The 18,968-nt window shown below is 36.2% G+C and overlaps 1 protein-coding gene across 1 annotated transcript in view; it reads left to right on the forward strand.

Moving 5' to 3' along the window:
- DNAJC10 (DnaJ heat shock protein family (Hsp40) member C10) overlaps nt 1-5,661 on the forward strand; it is a 58,864-nt gene extending 53,203 nt beyond the window's left edge. The window contains exons 22-24 of the mRNA XM_082631101.1: nt 1,657-1,776; nt 3,583-3,687; nt 4,828-5,661. Of these exons, the coding sequence (XP_082487227.1) occupies nt 1,657-1,776; nt 3,583-3,687; nt 4,828-4,839 (237 nt within the window). The 3' untranslated portion in view covers nt 4,840-5,661. The remainder of the gene's footprint in view (nt 1-1,656; nt 1,777-3,582; nt 3,688-4,827) is intronic.
- The last annotated feature ends 13,307 nt before the right edge of the window (nt 5,662-18,968 follow it).

Below are 18,968 nucleotides of genomic sequence, written 5' to 3' on the forward strand. Positions count from 1 at the left end.
TCTTAAATAGGCAAGAAGGAGATGGTTTGGTCTGCTTGCCTACAGTATTCACACTGTACACTCTTCCTCACTGTTTTCATACTGTTCAGAATGTATTCTGTATAAGCATTGGAAGAGAACTGTCGGATAGGTCAGGATCCATTTTATATTTTAGAAGGATCACATTGAATGGACTGAACATGGGCCATCAAGATCAGAGAAAGATCAGAGCACCAAAAACAATATGGTGTCCTTCTGTAACCTAAAGTACAAGTCAACTAGATTTTTCTGACCTTCACTACGAGTGTGTGTGTGTGTGTGTGTGTGTGTGTGTGTACGTGCATGCATACCTGCTTGTGCATGCATTTTTGCTGGTGCCCTAGCACAAGTTAGTCCACCTGTTGAGTACCCCAGCCTTGGGGACAAAATGAGAGGTAGCAAAGATATTTTAATTGTCCTGAAGTGAGAGGTGATAACCTGAACCAGGATTATGGCTGTGGTGATAGAAAGAATGGAACAAGTGTAAGATAGATATAAGAATGACTAGGATTTAGTATTTGTTTGTGATAAGTATAGTAGAAAAAGGAGTCTAGGATGGCCCTAGTTTCTGGCCTGAACTGAGTGAATAGTTGGACAGAAGGAGTAGTGGGTTAAGGCAAAAGGATTCATTTTAGAAATGTTATGTTTAAGGTGCTTATTTAAGTGAAACAGGCCAGTACATAGTTGACTGAAATCAAGGGGAATAATAGGGTTCAGCAGCATATAGGTATATAAAATCTCCCTGGGAGATTTTTCACAGTGAAAAAATATTGTTGATGAGAGATGGATCTGTGATTGGACATTTGAATTTGAGGGGCGGGTGTAGGAGGAGGTCCCCATGCTAGAAACGAGGAAGAATAGCCGGAGGAGTAGAGTAGCCAAGAGAATCGTGATAAGCCGAGAAAGAGAAGAGGAAGAAAAGGTCAGTAGTGACAGATACCCATTAAGAAGACTGAAAACTGTCCATTCGGTTTGGCCAAATAGAAGTCATTGGTGAACTTCTCGTGGTTTCAGTGGAGGGAGCAGTAAGAACAGAAGCTAGCTAAAATGTGTTGACAATAAGTAGATGATGAGGAAGTGGTCAAAGAATAAACTGCTCAAAAAGAGAAAGAAAGAAGCAGGGTGGCAGCTAGAGGAACCAGTGCAATGAAGGAAGGAATTCTTTTTTGGTCATATGTGTGTACACTGAAGAGTGAGAAAGAGCTCTGAGAGAGAGGGACCAGAGAATGTAGACATAGTCAGCCTTCCACAAGAGGAAGAGTGCTGCCTCAGCAGATGAGACCAGAGATCTGAGGGAGGTGGAGGACAGAATCTGAGATGTTTGTGGTGTGACAGACACATTGTGGGTAACGGGAGGAAGGCAAAGAAGTAGTTCAGGATAAAGCTGCTCAATTTTCTTGATAAGGCAAAGGAGAGTTTATTTGCTATTGGCGAGGCTGTGCTAGGTAAATAAGAGTTCAGAGCTAGTAAGAATTTGGAAGCAATCTTGTTTGAATGGAAATGATTAAAACTACTTTTTTTTTAAGTAACAAATCCTTAGATTTATATATATTAAAAATTTTTAGTATCATATTGCTTTGTGGTTGCCAGAATAGTATATGCCAAAGAGAATAGCAAAGCATATTTTTCTGTTTTCAGATGATTAAAGGAAAAGTGAAAGCTGGAAAAGTAGACTGTCAAGCTTATGCTCAAACCTGCCAGAAAGCTGGTATCAGAGCCTATCCAACTGTTAAATTTTATCCTTATGAAAGGGCAAAGGTATGTACATGCCTTCTTCTGTGTGCCTTTCCTTTAGCAGGTAACGCTTTTTCTAGTTTCTTTCCCTTTGTCATTTTTAATTTCACTGCATGTCACTGAAACAAGCTTCTTTTCACATACACACCAAGTGATTTTAAAAGATTTTTCTGCCTCACAGTTGATATGATCTCCATTGCCTTAAAATTTTTATACTCCTGAATAGGGAACTACTAAGTAGACACACCAAAATATTAATAGTAGTTTTCTATGGGTGGTAGAATTCAAGGTAATTATTTTCTGTGAAGTTTTGTATTTTCTACTTTTATAGAATTAACATATATTATCTTTATAATTAGTTTTTCTAGGAAAGAAAGAGAAAATTAAGAGAATACTGTCATAATACTTCTGAAATAGCCTTAGTACCTGAGCATTTATCTTGAAGAATACTTATTAACGGTTTAGACTATAAAATAAAAGTTAGGGTTCCATGGTTCATTCATAATTTCTTTTTTGGGCCACTGACAATGTGCTTTTTTTTTTTTTTTTTAAACAAGAAAACTTGGGATTTACCAGTGGGTCTCTATGGTCATTGATACAAAAGCGTATATCTTTCAGCCAGTATAATTGCTAACTGAAAGGACTCATGACCTTTGCTGTCTTCCCAAGTAAAAGAATAAGACATTTTTGACAATAGAACTGTGATAAAAATAAATATCTGCCATGCATTCATGTTTTCTCATAAAACATTGAAATGAATAATTTCAAATGTTTTAATACTTTTTAAGAATATCAGATTAAGATCTTGTGTTATTTACTTGTGATTATAATACATTTTGAAATAGAGCTAAAGAAATTAGATGATGAATTTCAGAAATGTAGATTTGTCAGATGTCTAGATTTTTCAGTGAAGGATTTTGGTTTGTGAGGAAGCTATCTCTATCTTAAGAACAGTCTGGGGTAAGCAGAACTCAGTGATAGCAAAGGAGCTTTATACCAGAGCCTGAATATTAATTCCTTTGGAATCACTAGCTTCCCGATTCTCAGAACACCTGAGAATTAGGTGACATAAATAGGCATCTTATTCAGGTAGAATGATGTTAGGGAAGTATCAGTATAATGAGCAGTCACAGAATTAACCAGGCCATACACGGAGCTATTTGAAAACATGATATTCCCATGTGTTCAGAGGATAAGATTACGACCCCGAATATCCCTGTCCAAATGGAAAGGCAGGGGTAGAATCCAGAAGTCCAGCAGACAAGGCCAAAGCAGAATGGTGATTGAAGTGAGAAATTCAAACCAGGTGAGCAGCTGTACACAGAAACAAAATCCTAGCATACACTTTGGAGTTCCCACCAGGAAGAAGGAAACAGGTGGCTCCAGATCCAAAATAAGTGGGCCTGGATGTACTGACCTGTCTTCTCCCCTGCTTTTTAGCCACCTTCCTGCTGTGGGCAGATGAGAACCAGGAAATATACATTGCTTTGCACTGTTGTAGGTGGTCAAGGTTTTGTCTATGCCAATGACTTTAGATTAGAATGTTTTGAGTCCTCTGGGGACCTCTTAAACAATTTAGATGTTTTGAGGCATTTGGAGTTAGCAGTGCATTTTAATCAAGGTATTAATTTACATGTTTCCGTAAAAGTATTGTTAGTATTTATTTCAGGTAAATTATTGGTTAACTGCTTTTGCAGCAGCATTTCCTTGAAGAAATTGAAGTTTAAACACTTGGAACTTTAAGGAATATTTAATCAAGTTTCTTAGATGGAAATGTCATGTTTTGATTAGATACTTAAAAGGTTATAAGAAGAATGTTTTCAATTTTAGAGAAATACCTGGGGAGAGGAAATAGATTCCAGAGATGCAAAAGAGATTATTACCTTAATATATGAAAAATTGCAAAACCTCCAAAATCATGGAAAGAGAAATAAGGTAAGGACTAAATCTAGAGCTGACTTTGGCAAACAGTATTTAAATTTATTCTTACTGTATAGTATATGTATCAATAAATAGTAAAATGAAGCTTCAAAAATTAGTAAGGTAGTTAGAAATTTCTTCTTTGGGAAATATAACAAATTTAGCCTCTGGACACTTAAATGCTTAGAAATTGGGACAAGTAAAACCATTTAACAGAAAAATAGTGACTATGGTCATAAGTTATTAAAATTTGTTCAAATGTAAAAGCATTGATTTGAGCCTCATAACACTTTGGAGAGCAAGTTTTGTTTTGTTCTTGGTATAGTCAGGATGTATTAAAACCTGTATTCATTTTGCCCCCCACCCTTGAATTATTAATCTATCAAGAAGCATTGCAGCCTCTTTCCTGCTATTCTTAAGAGGGCTATTCATGTTTTCCTTTTTTAAATCAGTATCATTCTAGGACATATTTAGAAGCAGACCAAAGAGTTTACGAATGCTAGAGTGCTTTCTGAATGGAATTTAATACAGTCACACATGAGGTTTCTTGGATTCTTTCCCTATAAGGTGAAAAGACGAAAGAACAGCACAGCCTCTGAAGAGGGCTAGAGATGTCTAGCTTTATAGATCCATATTAGAACTACAGACCCTGGTATAGGAAGCTTTAAAACCTACCTCAAGAATTATGTTTTATCCAAATCTAAAAGATAGAAAAGAGATAGTTATGAAACTTTATTTTTTTTTGTTTCAGTGAACAAAAATGTTTTTCTGATATTTTGGCTATGTTCATTTTCTCAAGATGTTTCATTTTTAAAATTGTGACATATCTCAAGTGAAACATTTGAAATCGAAAACATTAGTCATAAAGTAGAATATGCTAACTGAAATTAAGTTATAGAGCACATCAAAGTATGACTTTGAAAGTGTGGTAAGCTATAATTGGTATTATCTGCCATGGGCAGGTGAGACTTGTGAGATACCCTTTTTCCATTGTTAAAACAGGCGAGGTATACTTCATCTGATCTATCAAATAAGAATATTGAGTAATTATTTTTGAAAAGGTAAAACTTAGGTCAGTTTATTATTTTTAACTTCTTTTTAACATTAGATGTTGAAAGAGAAAGGAATTCAATCACTTTTACATTATTATTGTAGGATGAACTTTAATGATGTTGAAAATGAAGAAAAAATTGAAAAGAAATTGACAGATGATGTCAGAAGCCACCTTTTCAGAATGTTACTATGTTCTGGATGGGAGTAAATGAACATTATCTTGGGCTTGTAATTGCACTGCTTGAATTCTGTACAACATTAATATAAATGAAGGGTCTGGAGACTTTTTCTGTAAAGGGCCAGATCGTAAATACTTTAGGCTTTGTAGACCATAGATGGGTCTTTGTCACATATTCTCTGTTTTTATATTGTTTACAACCCTTTAAAAAATGTAAAAACCATTCTTAGCCTCAAGGCTGTACACAAATAGGCCACAAGCCACATTCAGCCCATGGGCCACAGATTGCTGACCCACAGAAAGATGTTTAGGCTGGCTGGCTCAAACATGAGCCTGCTCTGTGATCTACATACATGCTAAGTTATACAAAGTGTACTTTATCAATTCAAGTTTTGTGGCTGGCCTGAAAAGAGAATTTGGTTTTCAGTCACCTGTTCTCCTAAAAAAAAAATCTCTGAAATTGATTATCTGACAATGTATTTCATTTAAAAAACATACTCAAAATGTGGGAAAATAAACAGATACCCTATTTTCATGCTGTATTATAGTGAAGAGATTCATTTTCTAAAGGTTGAAGAATTGGTTTTAATTTTTCACATATGAGAAAAATTTTTATAACAAAGTAAACAAATCCTATTGATTTCTATAGTATCCACATATACCTGAGGGGAAAAAATATTTATAGCAATTAACTGGGCATTGTAGAGTATCCCAAATATTTCTATATTTTAAATATATGTGTTCATTTATTTTCTGAATTGCTTTCATAATGTTTTCCCTGTGATGGTTATTGATTTTTGAAGCATCTTTCTAATATCTGTTTTTGACTTCTGGACTTTGTTTTGATGCATATCCTTTATTTACACGTGCCTTTTTTCCTTCATGGTTTTGGTTTTTTCACTCTTGTCCAATCTTTATTATTCAAGAAGGAAAAATTAACTTCGTAGATTTGCTTCCCTAAAGCTCATAATGATGCTGTGTTTATTCCACTTATTTACTGTTGGAGGCTGCCATTTTCAGACAAATATTGGCCTAACAACTGAAGTTAATTTTCTAAGAATATCAAGTATAAAAAGTTAAGGATGGCATCTTTTTGTTTCTTAATTGTTCAGGCTCAAAGAATCCAAGTTTTTTTTTCCTTGCACATTAACAAAACATTGTAACATGTAGTTATTTAGTTATAATTCAGAGTGTATGGAATGGTAAAAATCCCAATTGGTCAAAAGAGGTCAACAGATTTTTTTCAAAACTTAAGTTTTCCCAAAAACGTATTCGAATCACGCTTTATTATGTTGGGAGAATTTTGTTTTTTTTGTTTGTTTTGTTTTGTTTTTACCCCATTCCCCAAAATTTCTTCATAAAGGTTAATTTATAACTGCAATTTATCCAAAAAGTAATCGATGTTTTTTCCATTTTCAAGTCTAACCCTATTCTTCATATTCTCTCCCATATTGTTTCTTGTGTATCTTTTAACTTCTTATATTGAATTCCACTTTACACATGTGGGCACATACAGAAGAGTCACCACTTCTATCCTTAATTTTATACCACCTTTTTTACTCATGATCAGTAATGGCAAGTGCCTTTCATTTATTAAATTTTCAAAGCCTAGAACATTTTCAAAATTGGCTTGTTTCTACAAGAATTCCAAAATGGAATGCCTAAAGAAGTTTTGGTAAATATTTACTGAACTTGTACCAATTATCAGAGTACCGCTATGCTGGACACAGAGAAGTGTGCAAAAGTAAACTAAACCCAAGGCTTCGTCCCTGTCTCCCTAGTGTCTGTAAATTCACAGTTCTGACATGGTACCCATAAACAAGCTTATAGATACCTGTACTATTACCTATAAATAGAATGCCGAACTTGCTGGTTGAGAAATATCTTAGGCAGTAAATGAAATAGTAAATATTATGTATCCTGTAACTGGGCCTAGGTATGTGCCTGTAGAATCAGCTCAAAAGCCAGGACTACCTGGGAGACATGTTAAGTAACATGTAGCATAAATGTAACATGCATCAGAATTTTCTGCAATCATGTCAGTATCATTGGGTATTTAAAAACTGACAGGATTAAAGGTTCTAACTGCCACATTAGTGCAGTAGAGCACCTCTAGATTACCAAGTAAAACATGGCATTTTTCTCAGCAACACCATTTTTGTGTGCAGCTAGCCTTGGGTAACACAGCACCATTTCTCACAGACCAGAGTGCATTCTCTCAGGCAGCTAGACTTGAAAATTAGATGTTTAATGTGGTAATGTGAAACTGTTGGGAATGTGCGTTTGGGGCATTAATGATGCTTGCCTGTTCTAGTTTCCCAAATTTTATTTAATGTCTTTCATATCTTTCATTTTAAGGATATGATTAAGATTTTAAAATAAAATAACTATTTCAAAATAACTATTTTAATATTTTAAAGGTTTTCTTTAAATTTGTCATTTTCTAACAGTATTCAAAGCAGGAATTTTCTTTGAAGTGCACAGTTATTAGAAAAGCATTACTATGTTGTTTCCTATGGGACATATTTTACAAAGATACTTACTTATATAAGAAAGTTTTTAATGAATAGGTAGTGTTTTTAAGCCATTTAAACAATTTTTGTGTAATAGTCTAATTTCTTTGGTCTACCAACAAACTCAAATGTCTCATATTCAGTCCATCATGACTGTTTAAGAAATAGTACGAAGTTTAAATTAACAAAATGCATTGAAAATTTTCTGTAATGATATTTGCAGGATAAAATTGATTCTGAAGATGAGAAGAAAATAACCTTTCTGGTAGAATACCACTTTATATAAACCAAAACTTTAAATGTACCCAACGGGAATCCCCTGGTGGTCCTGTGGTTAGGACTAGGCGCTTTCACTACCGTGGCCCAGGGTCAGTCCCTGGTCGGGGAACTAAGACCCCACAAGCCATGCTGCACAGCCAAAAATAAATGTACCCAAATTCTTCTGGTGAATAATCTTGCTTTTAGTAAGAGTAATAAGAAAATTTAGGTCAACCACCAAGCTAAGTATAAATGTATTACTGATCATATATAAAGATGCTAGTGATTTACTGGCTTGAGTCTTTTTTTTTTTTATATTTAACACTAGATTTGTGTTTAGGTTCTTGTACAAATGACCCACAGGTTTAAACTGTGCAGTTCCACTTACATGAAGATATTTTTTCAATGAATAGGTTCTACAGTACTACTTGATCCATGGTTGGTTGAATCCATGGATGCAGAATTTCAGATATATAGGGCCAACTCTAAAGTTACACATGAGTTTTCGACTGTGCTGGGGGTTGGCAACCCTAACCCACACACTGTTCAAGGGTCAACTGTACTGTCACCCAATCCCCTTGTTAACAGCTGGATATATTTTGTGAGCAGAAACTAAACAGAATAACAGATAGAGGCTGATGCCAAACTGTCCCATATCAATATTAAATCCAGGAATGTGGTATCTTGACCACTTGATTGCATTATCTTGTCACTTGAGTGAATTATTTAGTAGCCTGATATCCTGAAAATTAGTAATCATGCGAAAAGGTCTGTGCTGCTCTAAATTAGGGTTTGCTTAAGGTTCAAAAGTGGGTAAGTAAAATAGATCAGTAGAAAAGATAAGTCCAACAGAAGGGTCCCAGCATGTGGAGAAACTTGGTCCATCAAGGGCTCCTGAGACAAACCATACACTTAACAGTACCTGAGGTTGGTCCTCATGACCAGACACAGTAGGAAAGAGGAAAACCCAGAAATGCGTTCTTCATCAGTCTGCCCTCTGGTCTAACAAGTGATAGACATTTCTTCATTAAACTACTGCTATTCCAAACATCTTGAGGAGGTAGAATATTTTTTTAAAAGTAATCAATAAGTTCCAGTACAAGATGACTCCCAAACTCACCTCCTCCCATGGACAAATTGAATATACAGCTGTATACAGAACAATTCCCTCTGAAAGAAATCTAGAATCTAGCTGAGCAACTCTTAAACATCAGGTGAATGAGAAAAAACCCACACTGGAATGGGTAGGAGAGGCTGAGACACCATAAACCCCACCTGGCACAATGACACGACCAAGAGGGAACTCAGGACTACCAGTTTTTCCCTGAGGATCAAAAGGTTCAGACCCCACAGCTGGTGCACCAACTTTTAAGATTTGGACCCAAGAGATGGGCCCCCAAAGCATGTAGCTTTGAAAGCCAGCAGGGCTTGCCTCCCTGAGACCCACAAGGCTAGTGCAATCTGAGAAGCAGTTCCTTACAGGATTGTATGGACTCACCATGGCTAATCCCGCAAGGCCTAACACAGAGGGAACATACTGAAACCACCCAATCTTTACATGGAACAGGCCTATTTGCTTATCTTAAATGCTTTAGCCTGAACGGCAGTCTTCAACCTTAACACACTCCTAGGGACTCACTACATTACTACTCTACAGAGACCATGGAGGCTGGCAGGCACCATCTTTGTGTGCTCCCTCTGCCTCACACCAGATCACCAGCACCTCCAGAGAAGGAGTTTGTGCAAACATCTGGCACCCCAGCTATTATGGCTGCCACCCAGGGGACATCCCTTGAACACCTGGTTCTGGTGGCCAGCAGTGCTTGTGGATCCCATAGGACTGTGGCAAACAAGCAGTTCCCCACGAGCCTCAGTGCAAAGAGAGCAGACAGAAATGCCATCTCCCAGTCTTCCTCAAGAGGTGTATTTGCATACTTTAAAAGCTGCTGCCTGAGAATAGTTTCCAATCAGCCTGCACCTAAGTGCGGGACTGAGATCCATCCCCTTTGGGACACTGACAGGTCTTGGTACACTCTCCACTACTGAGAGCCACTAAGAACAAAGAAGTCTGCTTGGAAGATGACAAAGATGTGAGAGCCAAGAGCTAGGGCATGGTTAAATGATAAGGTTCATCTACACAAGACCAGTCCTTCAAAACTGGGAGAGCTGGTTTTACCTAATGCATAGAAACCAACACAGAGTCAAGGAAAATGAAGAAACAGAGGACTATGTTCCAAACAAAGAACTAGATAAAACCTCAGAAAAAGACGTTAATGCAGTGGAGGTAGTGATTTATCTAATAAAGTTTCAAAATGTAGTCATAAATATGCTCACTGAGGTCAGGAGAATGATGCATGAACAAAGAATTTCAATGCAGAAAATACAAGAAAGAATGTAGCAAGTAAAAATTACAGAGCTGAAGAATACAATAACTGAACTGAAAAATTCAGTAGAGGGGCCAACAGTACACTAAATGAAGTAGAAAAAGGATCAGTGAAGTCAAAGACAAAACAGTGGAATTCATCCAATCAGAGCAGTGAAAAGTGAAAGAATGAAAAAGAGTAAAGATAGCTTATAGGACACCATCAAGCAACCCAGTATTTGCATTACAGGGGTCCCAGAAAGGGCAGAAAAATTTGAAGAAATAATGGCTATAAGCTTCCCAAACCTGGGAAAAGACACAGACACCCAGATGCAGGAAGCTCAGAGTTCTAAATATGATGATCTAAAGAGACCCACACTAAGACAAGTTATAACTAAATTGCAGAAGACAGAATCTTTAAAGCAGCAAGAAAAAAAAACTGTTTCATACAAGGGAACCCCCATAAGACTATATAAGCAGATTTTTTTAGCAGAAACTTTGCAGGCCAGGAAGGAGTAGCATGGTGTATTCAACATGCTGAAAGAAACAAAAAACTGCCAACTAAGAATAGCGTACCTGGCAAAGTTGTCCTTCAGAATTGAAGAAGAGTTTTCCAGAAAAGCAAAAGCTGAAAGACTTCATCACCACTAGACATGGCTTACAACAAATGTTAAAGGGGATTCTTTAAGCTGAACTGAAATGACACTAGTTAGTAACAGGAAAACATACGAAAACATAAATCTCACTGGTAGAGGTAAATATATAATTAGATTCAGAATACTCTAATGCTGGTGAGTTAATCACTTACAAATCTAGTTACAAAGGTTAAAAGACAAGTAACAAAAATAATGAATTACAATAATTTCTTAATGGATACACAAGAAAAAAAGATGTAAATTGTAACATCAAATACATGAGAGGGGGAAGTAAAAGGGTAGAGTTTTTGTAGTTTCTGAAGTTAAATTGTTATAGCATAAAACAGACTGTTATATATAAAAGATTATCTGTGTAAGTCTCACAGTAACCACAAAGCAAAAACCTACAGTAGAGTCACAAGAGATAAAGAGAAGAGAATCAAAGCATATCATTACAGATCATCATCAATTCACAGATGAAGGCAACAGAGAAGAGGAACAAAGGAACTACAAAATAGCCAGAAAACAATTAAGAGATGGTATTAGTAAGGCCTTACCAACCTATAATTAATCTAAATGTAAATGAATTTAATCTCCAATCAAAACACAGAATGGCTGGATGGATAAAAAAAACAAAACCCAACTACATGCTACTGACAGGAGACTCACTTCAGCTTTAAGGACACAGATAGTCTCAAAGTGAAGGGATAGGAAAAGATTTCATGCAGATGGAAACTGAAAGCTGGGATAGCCATACCCATACCAGAGAAAATAGACTTTAGCACAAAGCAAGTAATAGTGACAGAGAAGGTCATTATATAATAATGGTGTCAGTCCAAAAAAAATGTAACATTTGTAAATATTTATGCACCCAACATAGGAGTACGTAAATATATAGAGTAATTATTAACAGATTTAAAGGGAAAAATTGACAGCAATACAATAATAGTAAAGGACTTCAATATCCCACTTTTATCAATGGATAGGTCTTCCAGACAGAAGATCAATAAGGAATCATTGTACTTTTAAACAACACGTTTGGCAAGATGGACTTAACAGACATTTACAGAACATTTCATCCAAAAGCAGAAAAATACACATTCTTTTCAAATGTACATGGAACATTATTCAGGATAGATCATATGTTAGGCCACAAAACAAGTCTTAATTTAAGAAGTTTGAAATCATATCAAGCATATCCTCTGACCACAATGGTGTGAAACTAGAACACAATTATAACAGGAAGACTGGAAAATTTTCAGATATGCAGAGATTAAACAATATGCTCCTGAACAGCAAATGGGTCAAAGAAGAAATCAAAAGGGAAATCAAAAAATAACTTGAGACAAATGAAAATGGAAATACAAAATACCAAAAGATATGGGATGCTGCATTTCTAAGAAGCAAACAGCAATAATAAGCCTACCTCAAGAAACAAGAAAAGTGTCAAATAAACAGCCTAACTTTACTCCTAGAGGAACTAGAAAAACAAGAACAAACAAAGCCCAATGGTAGTAGAAGGAAGGAAATAAATATCAGAGCAGAAATAAATGAAACAGAGACTAAAAAGTAAACAGAAAAGATCAATGAAACTAAGAGATGGTTTCTTGGAAAGATAAAATTGACAAAACTTTAAATTGGATAAATGGGAAGAAATGGATAATTCCTAGAACATACAACCTACCGAGACTGAATTATAAAGAAATAGAAAATCTGAACAGACCCATTACTAGTAAGGAGGTTGAATTAGTAATCGGAAACTTTACAACAAAAGTCTAAGACCAGATGGCAACCTTTCTCAAACTCTTCCAAAAAATAGAAGAGGGAAATTTCCAAACTCATTTTAGGAGTCAGGCATTACCCCAATACCAAGACCAGTCAAGGAAACTATAAGAAAGGAAAATTACAGGCCAATATCCCTAATGAACAATGATGCAAAAATCCTCAACAAATTATCATCAAACCTAATTCAAAAATACAGTAAAAGGGGCTTCCCTGGTGGCTCAGTGGTTGAGAGTCCGCCTGACGATGCAGGGGACGCAGGTTCATGCCCCAGTCCAGGAGGATCCCACATGCTGTGGAGCGGCTGGGCCTGTGGGCCGTGGCCGCTGGGCCTGCATATCCGGAGCCTGTGCTCCGCAGCAGGAGAGGCCACAACAGTGAGAGGCCTGCATACCGCAAAAAAAAAAAAAAAAAAAAAAAAAACAGTAAAAGGATGAAACCCCATGATCAAGTGAGATTTATTCCAGAGGTGCAAGATGGTTCAACATCTGCAAATCATCTACTAATCACATTTTTAAAATGAAAGATAAAAATCATATGATCATCTCAATATATGCTGGAAAGTCATTTGACAAAATTCAGCATCTATTCATAACAAAAACTCTCAAGAAAGTAGGTATCAAAGGAATGGTACCTCAACATAATAAAGGCTGTGTGTGACAAGTTGGCAGCATACTCCATGGTGAAAAGTTGAAAGCTTTTGCTCTAAGATCAAGAACATGATAAGGATGTCCACCCTTGCCACTTTTATTTAGCATAGTACTGGAAGCCCTAGCCAGAGCAATTAGGCAAGAAAAAGAAATAAATGGCGTCCAAATCTGAAGGGAAGAAGTAAAACAGTTTCTACTTGCAGATGATATGATATATATAGAAAACCCTGAAGACTCTACCAAAAAACTGTTAGAACTAATAAATTAGTAAAGTTGCAGGATACAAAATGAATACACAAAAATCAGTTGCGTTTCTATAAACTAATAAACTGTAAGAGAAGAAAACAATTCCATTTACAATTGCATCAAAAAGGATATCTAGGAATAAATTTAACCAAGGAGGTCAAAGACCTGTACACTAAAAACTATAAGACATTGATGAAAGAAATTGAAAAGACTCACATAAATGGAAAGACATTCCATACTCATGGATTGGAAGAATATTGTTAAGATGTCCATACTACACAAAGCAATCTGTAGATTCAATGCAACATCTATCAAAATTCCAATGGGGGACTTCCCTGGTGGCACAGTGGTTAAGAACCAACATGCCAGGGCTTCCCTGGTGGCGCAGTGGTTGAGAGTCTGCCTGCCGATGCAGGGGACATGGGTTCTTGCCCCGATCTGGGAAGATCCCACATGCCACAGAGCAGCTGGGCCCGTGAGCCATGGCCGCTGAGCCTGCGTGTCTGGAGCCTGTGCTCCGCAACGGGAGAGGCCACAACAGTGAGAGGCCCGCATACCGCAAAAGAATCCACCTGCCAATGCAGGGGACACAGGTTCGATCCCTGGTCTGGGAAGATCCCACATGCCGTGGAGCAACTAAGCCCATGCGCCACTACTACTGAGCCTGCACTCTAGAGCCCACGTGCCACAACTACTGAAGCCCACACGCCTACAGCCTGTGCTCTGCAACAAGAGAAGCCACCACAATGAGAAGCCCGCACACTGCAACAAAGAGTAGCCCCCGCTTGCTGCAACTAGAGAAAGCCCGTGCACAGTAACAAAGGCCCAACACAGCCAAAAATTAATCAATTAAAAAAAAATTCCAATGGCATTTTTCACAAAACTACAACAAACGACCTTAAAATTTGTACAGAACCACAAAAGACCCCCAAATAGCCAAAGCAATCTTAAGATATTTCAAAGTTACAGTAATCAAAATAATATTACTCTATTTTTGAGTAAATTTAAATTTAGACTTACCCTAACTAGTCACTAACTTTTCTTCTGCGTTTTGTTTCTTTTACTTTCTATGTTGCTAAACAAGTGAAAAAAAATGTTTAATGATTTATAAAAGTGATATGTGTATTTATATAATAAAATTTTCAGGCTTGGAATAGCAATGTTTCATATGGTTTACTATAAAAACAGGTTATTGTTAGATCAACTGCATTGTGATTTTTAAAACTACCTCAGCAATTCATTCTCTCCCAAAAACAAGTCACCAAAGAACACAAGACTCAATAATATGACATATCAAAAGGCCTTAATCTAAATCACTATATAAGGGGTTAGGAAAGCTAATTTAATCTGTATTAACTATAATGATAAATTCAAAATGCAAAAAACATACCTATTTTACTACAGAGATTAAGTTACTTTTAGAATTCATTTTGTTGATGTGTTTTGCATAAACTTAGAAAAAGCCTAAATGAGAAATTTTTCTACTTCCTCCCTCCAATATTTACAATTATCTTCTCTTAGGATCAAAGCCCTGGCTTTCTTATGTTCTGCTCTGTTTTCAGAACCTAGCACATGTATGTATAATATATACTCTAATTAACAACCAGCAGTATCGTTCTATATTGTTAAATTTGTTAAAATTAATTTGCCAGTAATTCAACTGTGATAAGAATTGTTGGCTAGAAGTTATACTCATATTTTTTTTCTTTTTTATATTCTTTTTTTGTTATTATTTTGAGGTGTACAACATAATGATTTGACATTTGTATACATGGTGAAGTGATCACGGTAAATTTAGTTACCATTGAACACATGTTTAATTGACAGTGCAACCAAGGGCATTGAATCAACAAATATCAAACTTAGCATGTCCAAAACTGAACTTATATTTCTCTTTCAAATGTGTTCTTCCTTAGAATTTACACTTTGTTAAGGCAGTTATTCTAAGAGTCCAACTTAAACTTTGGAGTCATAATTCCCTCTTCATTGTCCCTAAGCCATCAATCAGTCATTTCATGTACATATTCTACCTCATCTTTATATCTAGATTCTGTGCTCTTCACAGATCTCTACTATATTATTTCAGCCCTTTATCATTTCTGACCTGCTATTTTACAGCAATCCTTCAGTCTTTTTGCTTACATTTAAATATAATTTTAATTTTACTCTATAGAAGTTATACTCATTTTATGCCCCAAAATTTGTAGCAGATGATCTATAAGTTTAATTAGCAGATTTTATAATGCTTAGAGGGTATTATAATAGGTATGGAAATTTTTAGAAGTTAGTAATTTTTATTGTACACTTAAGGTAGCTTTACTTACCAAGAAAGCACGTATTCTTTTGAAAGGAACTTTCTCAAAGAATTTTTATGACTTCATAATTTTTTTTCTCCATTCAGTCCCTATGACAGACTTCCCCCGAAAGATCTTAATCAGAAATAACACCAGGCACCAGTAGATGGCAGTGAAAAATAAGCAGAGACGTAGAAGGTATTTCATTACTCAGAAAATGCTGTTTCTACTTCAGTACTGAATGAGAATTCACACAGCCCAGTTTGCCTTTGTTTTTCACCAAAAATCCTGAATATTAGTCACATACATTTGACTATGAGAAACTGCAGAGAAACTAACACTGTACTTTGCATCCAAAGTTTATAATCTAGTATAGCAACTAAGACAAAGAAATACTCAAGCATGTGAATGATACGAAAGAATAAATTTAAGACAGTCATATAGGCATATATATACTACTGTAGACAAGTAAACATATATACATATATTGAGGCTCAGTGATTCCCATTCATGACAAATGCTGCCTAGATAACAGTGTACATGGATTACTTTTAAGAAATTATAAAACATTAAACTGTACTAATAATATTTTAATTTTTTTATTCAAAGGCTCCTCAGGATATTTGGTGTTTTAATACTGCTTTTATTCATGAAATAAGAGGTTCAGTGTTTGGGTAAAAAGAGCTGAGCCCTGGTTTAAGAAATGTGTTTCCTGGATTCTAGTTTTGGTTCAACTACTTATTAACTCCAAGTTTGGACAAACCACTTTATCTCTCTGTACCCTGATCAACTCCTTTGCTCAGTGGTAAAACTATCTCTTCTTTCTACTTCATCAGGTAGTTATGTAGGCAAAATGAGATAACGTGTTTAAAAAAAGAAAAAATATATATGCAGGCAACAGAAATCAAGAAAGTGAGAAATTTTGTAGGACAGATGACATAGTTTCTTTAAAAAATATAGCAAGAAAAAAATACAGATGGAAGGGTAATCTATAGATTAAAAGAGAGATCAGAGAGAGGGGCTTTTGAGTTATATTAGCTAAAGGCAACATATGGACTTCATTTAGATTTTGATTTGAACAAACAGACTGCAAAAAATTTTATGAAACAGTTGGGGATATTTAGAACACTGAGTGTATATTTGATATTAAACAAGTATTCAATGAAGGGGAATTGTTTTCAGGTATGTTAATGGTATCTACAAAATGAAATGTCTGGGATTTGCTTGAAAGTAATTCAGTGACTAGGATGTGGGGGAAAACGAAATAAAACATAACCAAAACAAAGGAAAATATAATAATCTAGGGGCTGGAAGTTGTTGTTAATGAAATAAGACTGTGATATCTTATTAACTATTGGAGCTGAATAAAATGGACAAATTAGGGTTTGGTATAGTATTCAACTTTTTCTTTTCTATTTGAAAATTTCCATAATAAAGTTTTTAAATAAATAAGTTTAATTTTTTAAAAGCAACATATTGACTTTATAATGAAGATATTACCGAACTTTTATGCAGAACACCAAATGACAAATTTATAATCATCTCTTTGCCAGATATAAATCCATTTGCTGAATTAGGAAAGGTAGGAAAATTACTACAGGATAAAGATGGAATTGGTTGGCACTAAGTAGGACTATTTTGGAAGGGAATATATGCAATTCATTTTCCTATCATTCCTCCCTCCCAGCTTGGAACCTGAGAGCCATTTCACTGTTTAGAGCCTGTGTAATTGGCCCAAGCTGTCAGAATGCTTGAAAATTATGATGCTGTTTCCTCACTCAGGTCATAAGACTGAATTCTCAGACAGAAAGAATTGACTAGAGATTGTCTAGTCAAACCAGACTAATAAAACTAAAGACTGATGATACACAGAAGTCTCACCACCTTCTGCAAGGGTGACCTGAGGGGCAGGGTACATCATCTCCCTAAAGTGACCTTCTCTGCTGTTCCTAAGGGCCATTTCCTTGCCTGGCAGAGCCTAGCCCTTGCCCTTGATGGATACCGCAGCTTTGAATTGCCAGCCATCAGTGCCTGCTCCTCTCAGGGATGCTCTTTCCTGAACTGAATCTCTCTTTCCGGCCCTGGATCAATTGATCTCTTTCTCTCTCTGCAGCCCAACAGTTCACTGTTATTCTCTCAGTACTGCTTCTATACAAAAACTTGTGTTTATGAGTAACTAGACTTTTTCCCTATAAACAGCACTTTAAGAGAGTTTTGTGCATTGTGCAGCATCTATTCAAATAAGACGATTCTGAACACCTTTGAATAATATTATTCATTTAAGAAACATGGTATACAGTAAATTGTTGTATAATTAATGTATGAAATGGACTCACATGGATTCTAGTCTGGGATATATTCAATACAACCCCCGTCCCCTCAACTCCTTCCTTCTGTGTTCTAAGGCAGAGCACAGGCTTCCCCTTGGCTTCGGATGTGCTTCCATAGTCCTCGGAGCCTCAGTTTTTCTTACCCTTGCCCTGTCTTCTTGAGGAGCGCCCATCATTCCTTCCGATGTTACATGAATTTAGTTCTTGAGGGAACCTAGGAGCAACTCTCAAGATTCTTTGCATATCCCAGCCATGAGGTATACATGCACACATACAAATTGGGCCCAGAAACATTCTTAGGTAAGCCATCATGCCCCAAGTTGGAGGCACAAATTCAGTCCTATTGAGTCTAGTAGCTTTTAAAAGGGAGATTCCCTTGGTTTGAGAGGAGAAAATTGGGAAGGATTCAAGCACCTACATTTTTGCTGTAATGTTATTTTCAGATTTCACAACAGTCTATGAATAATTATTTTTAAAGACTATGAAGAGAAAGTTCTGCTCACATCAGGAGGTGAAAACTCCAATGGAAATAGTGGGGATAAAGGAGTCAGAATGAGTAGGATCTCTGCAACAGAGACCAGTGGTTTGGAAGTCTGTTTGAAGGAATTAGTGATAATTTGATAATGATCACCTGTTTCCTCTTGAAACACAAAAGGTTAAACTGGGGTGGTACTTAATAGGTAATATTAACATGGTAAAGTTCAATTTGAAACAAAATTATCTCCAAAACTCTCTTATGCATTGAAAAAAATATTGGCTGGGATCAGCTAAGAAGCAGATTCACCTAAGCACAGTCTTAGTGTTTCCTACAACTGCAGTCCTATATACAAATCAGTTGCAGCCCCACTGGTCACATGAACACCAGAAGGGATGATCCATAGTCATGGTGTTACCACTTTCCATATTCAGTCCAGCTCCAGCAAGGGACAAATCACCCACTAGTTTTGGGGGCTTCTGCTTCTTAAGGCTCTAGAAATTGGGGAAGGAAATATCTG

The sequence above is a fragment of the Mesoplodon mirus genome (genome assembly GCF_964341445.2).
Source record: "Mesoplodon mirus genome assembly, chromosome: 8".
Classification (NCBI taxonomy): Eukaryota; Metazoa; Chordata; class Mammalia; order Artiodactyla; family Ziphiidae; genus Mesoplodon; species Mesoplodon mirus.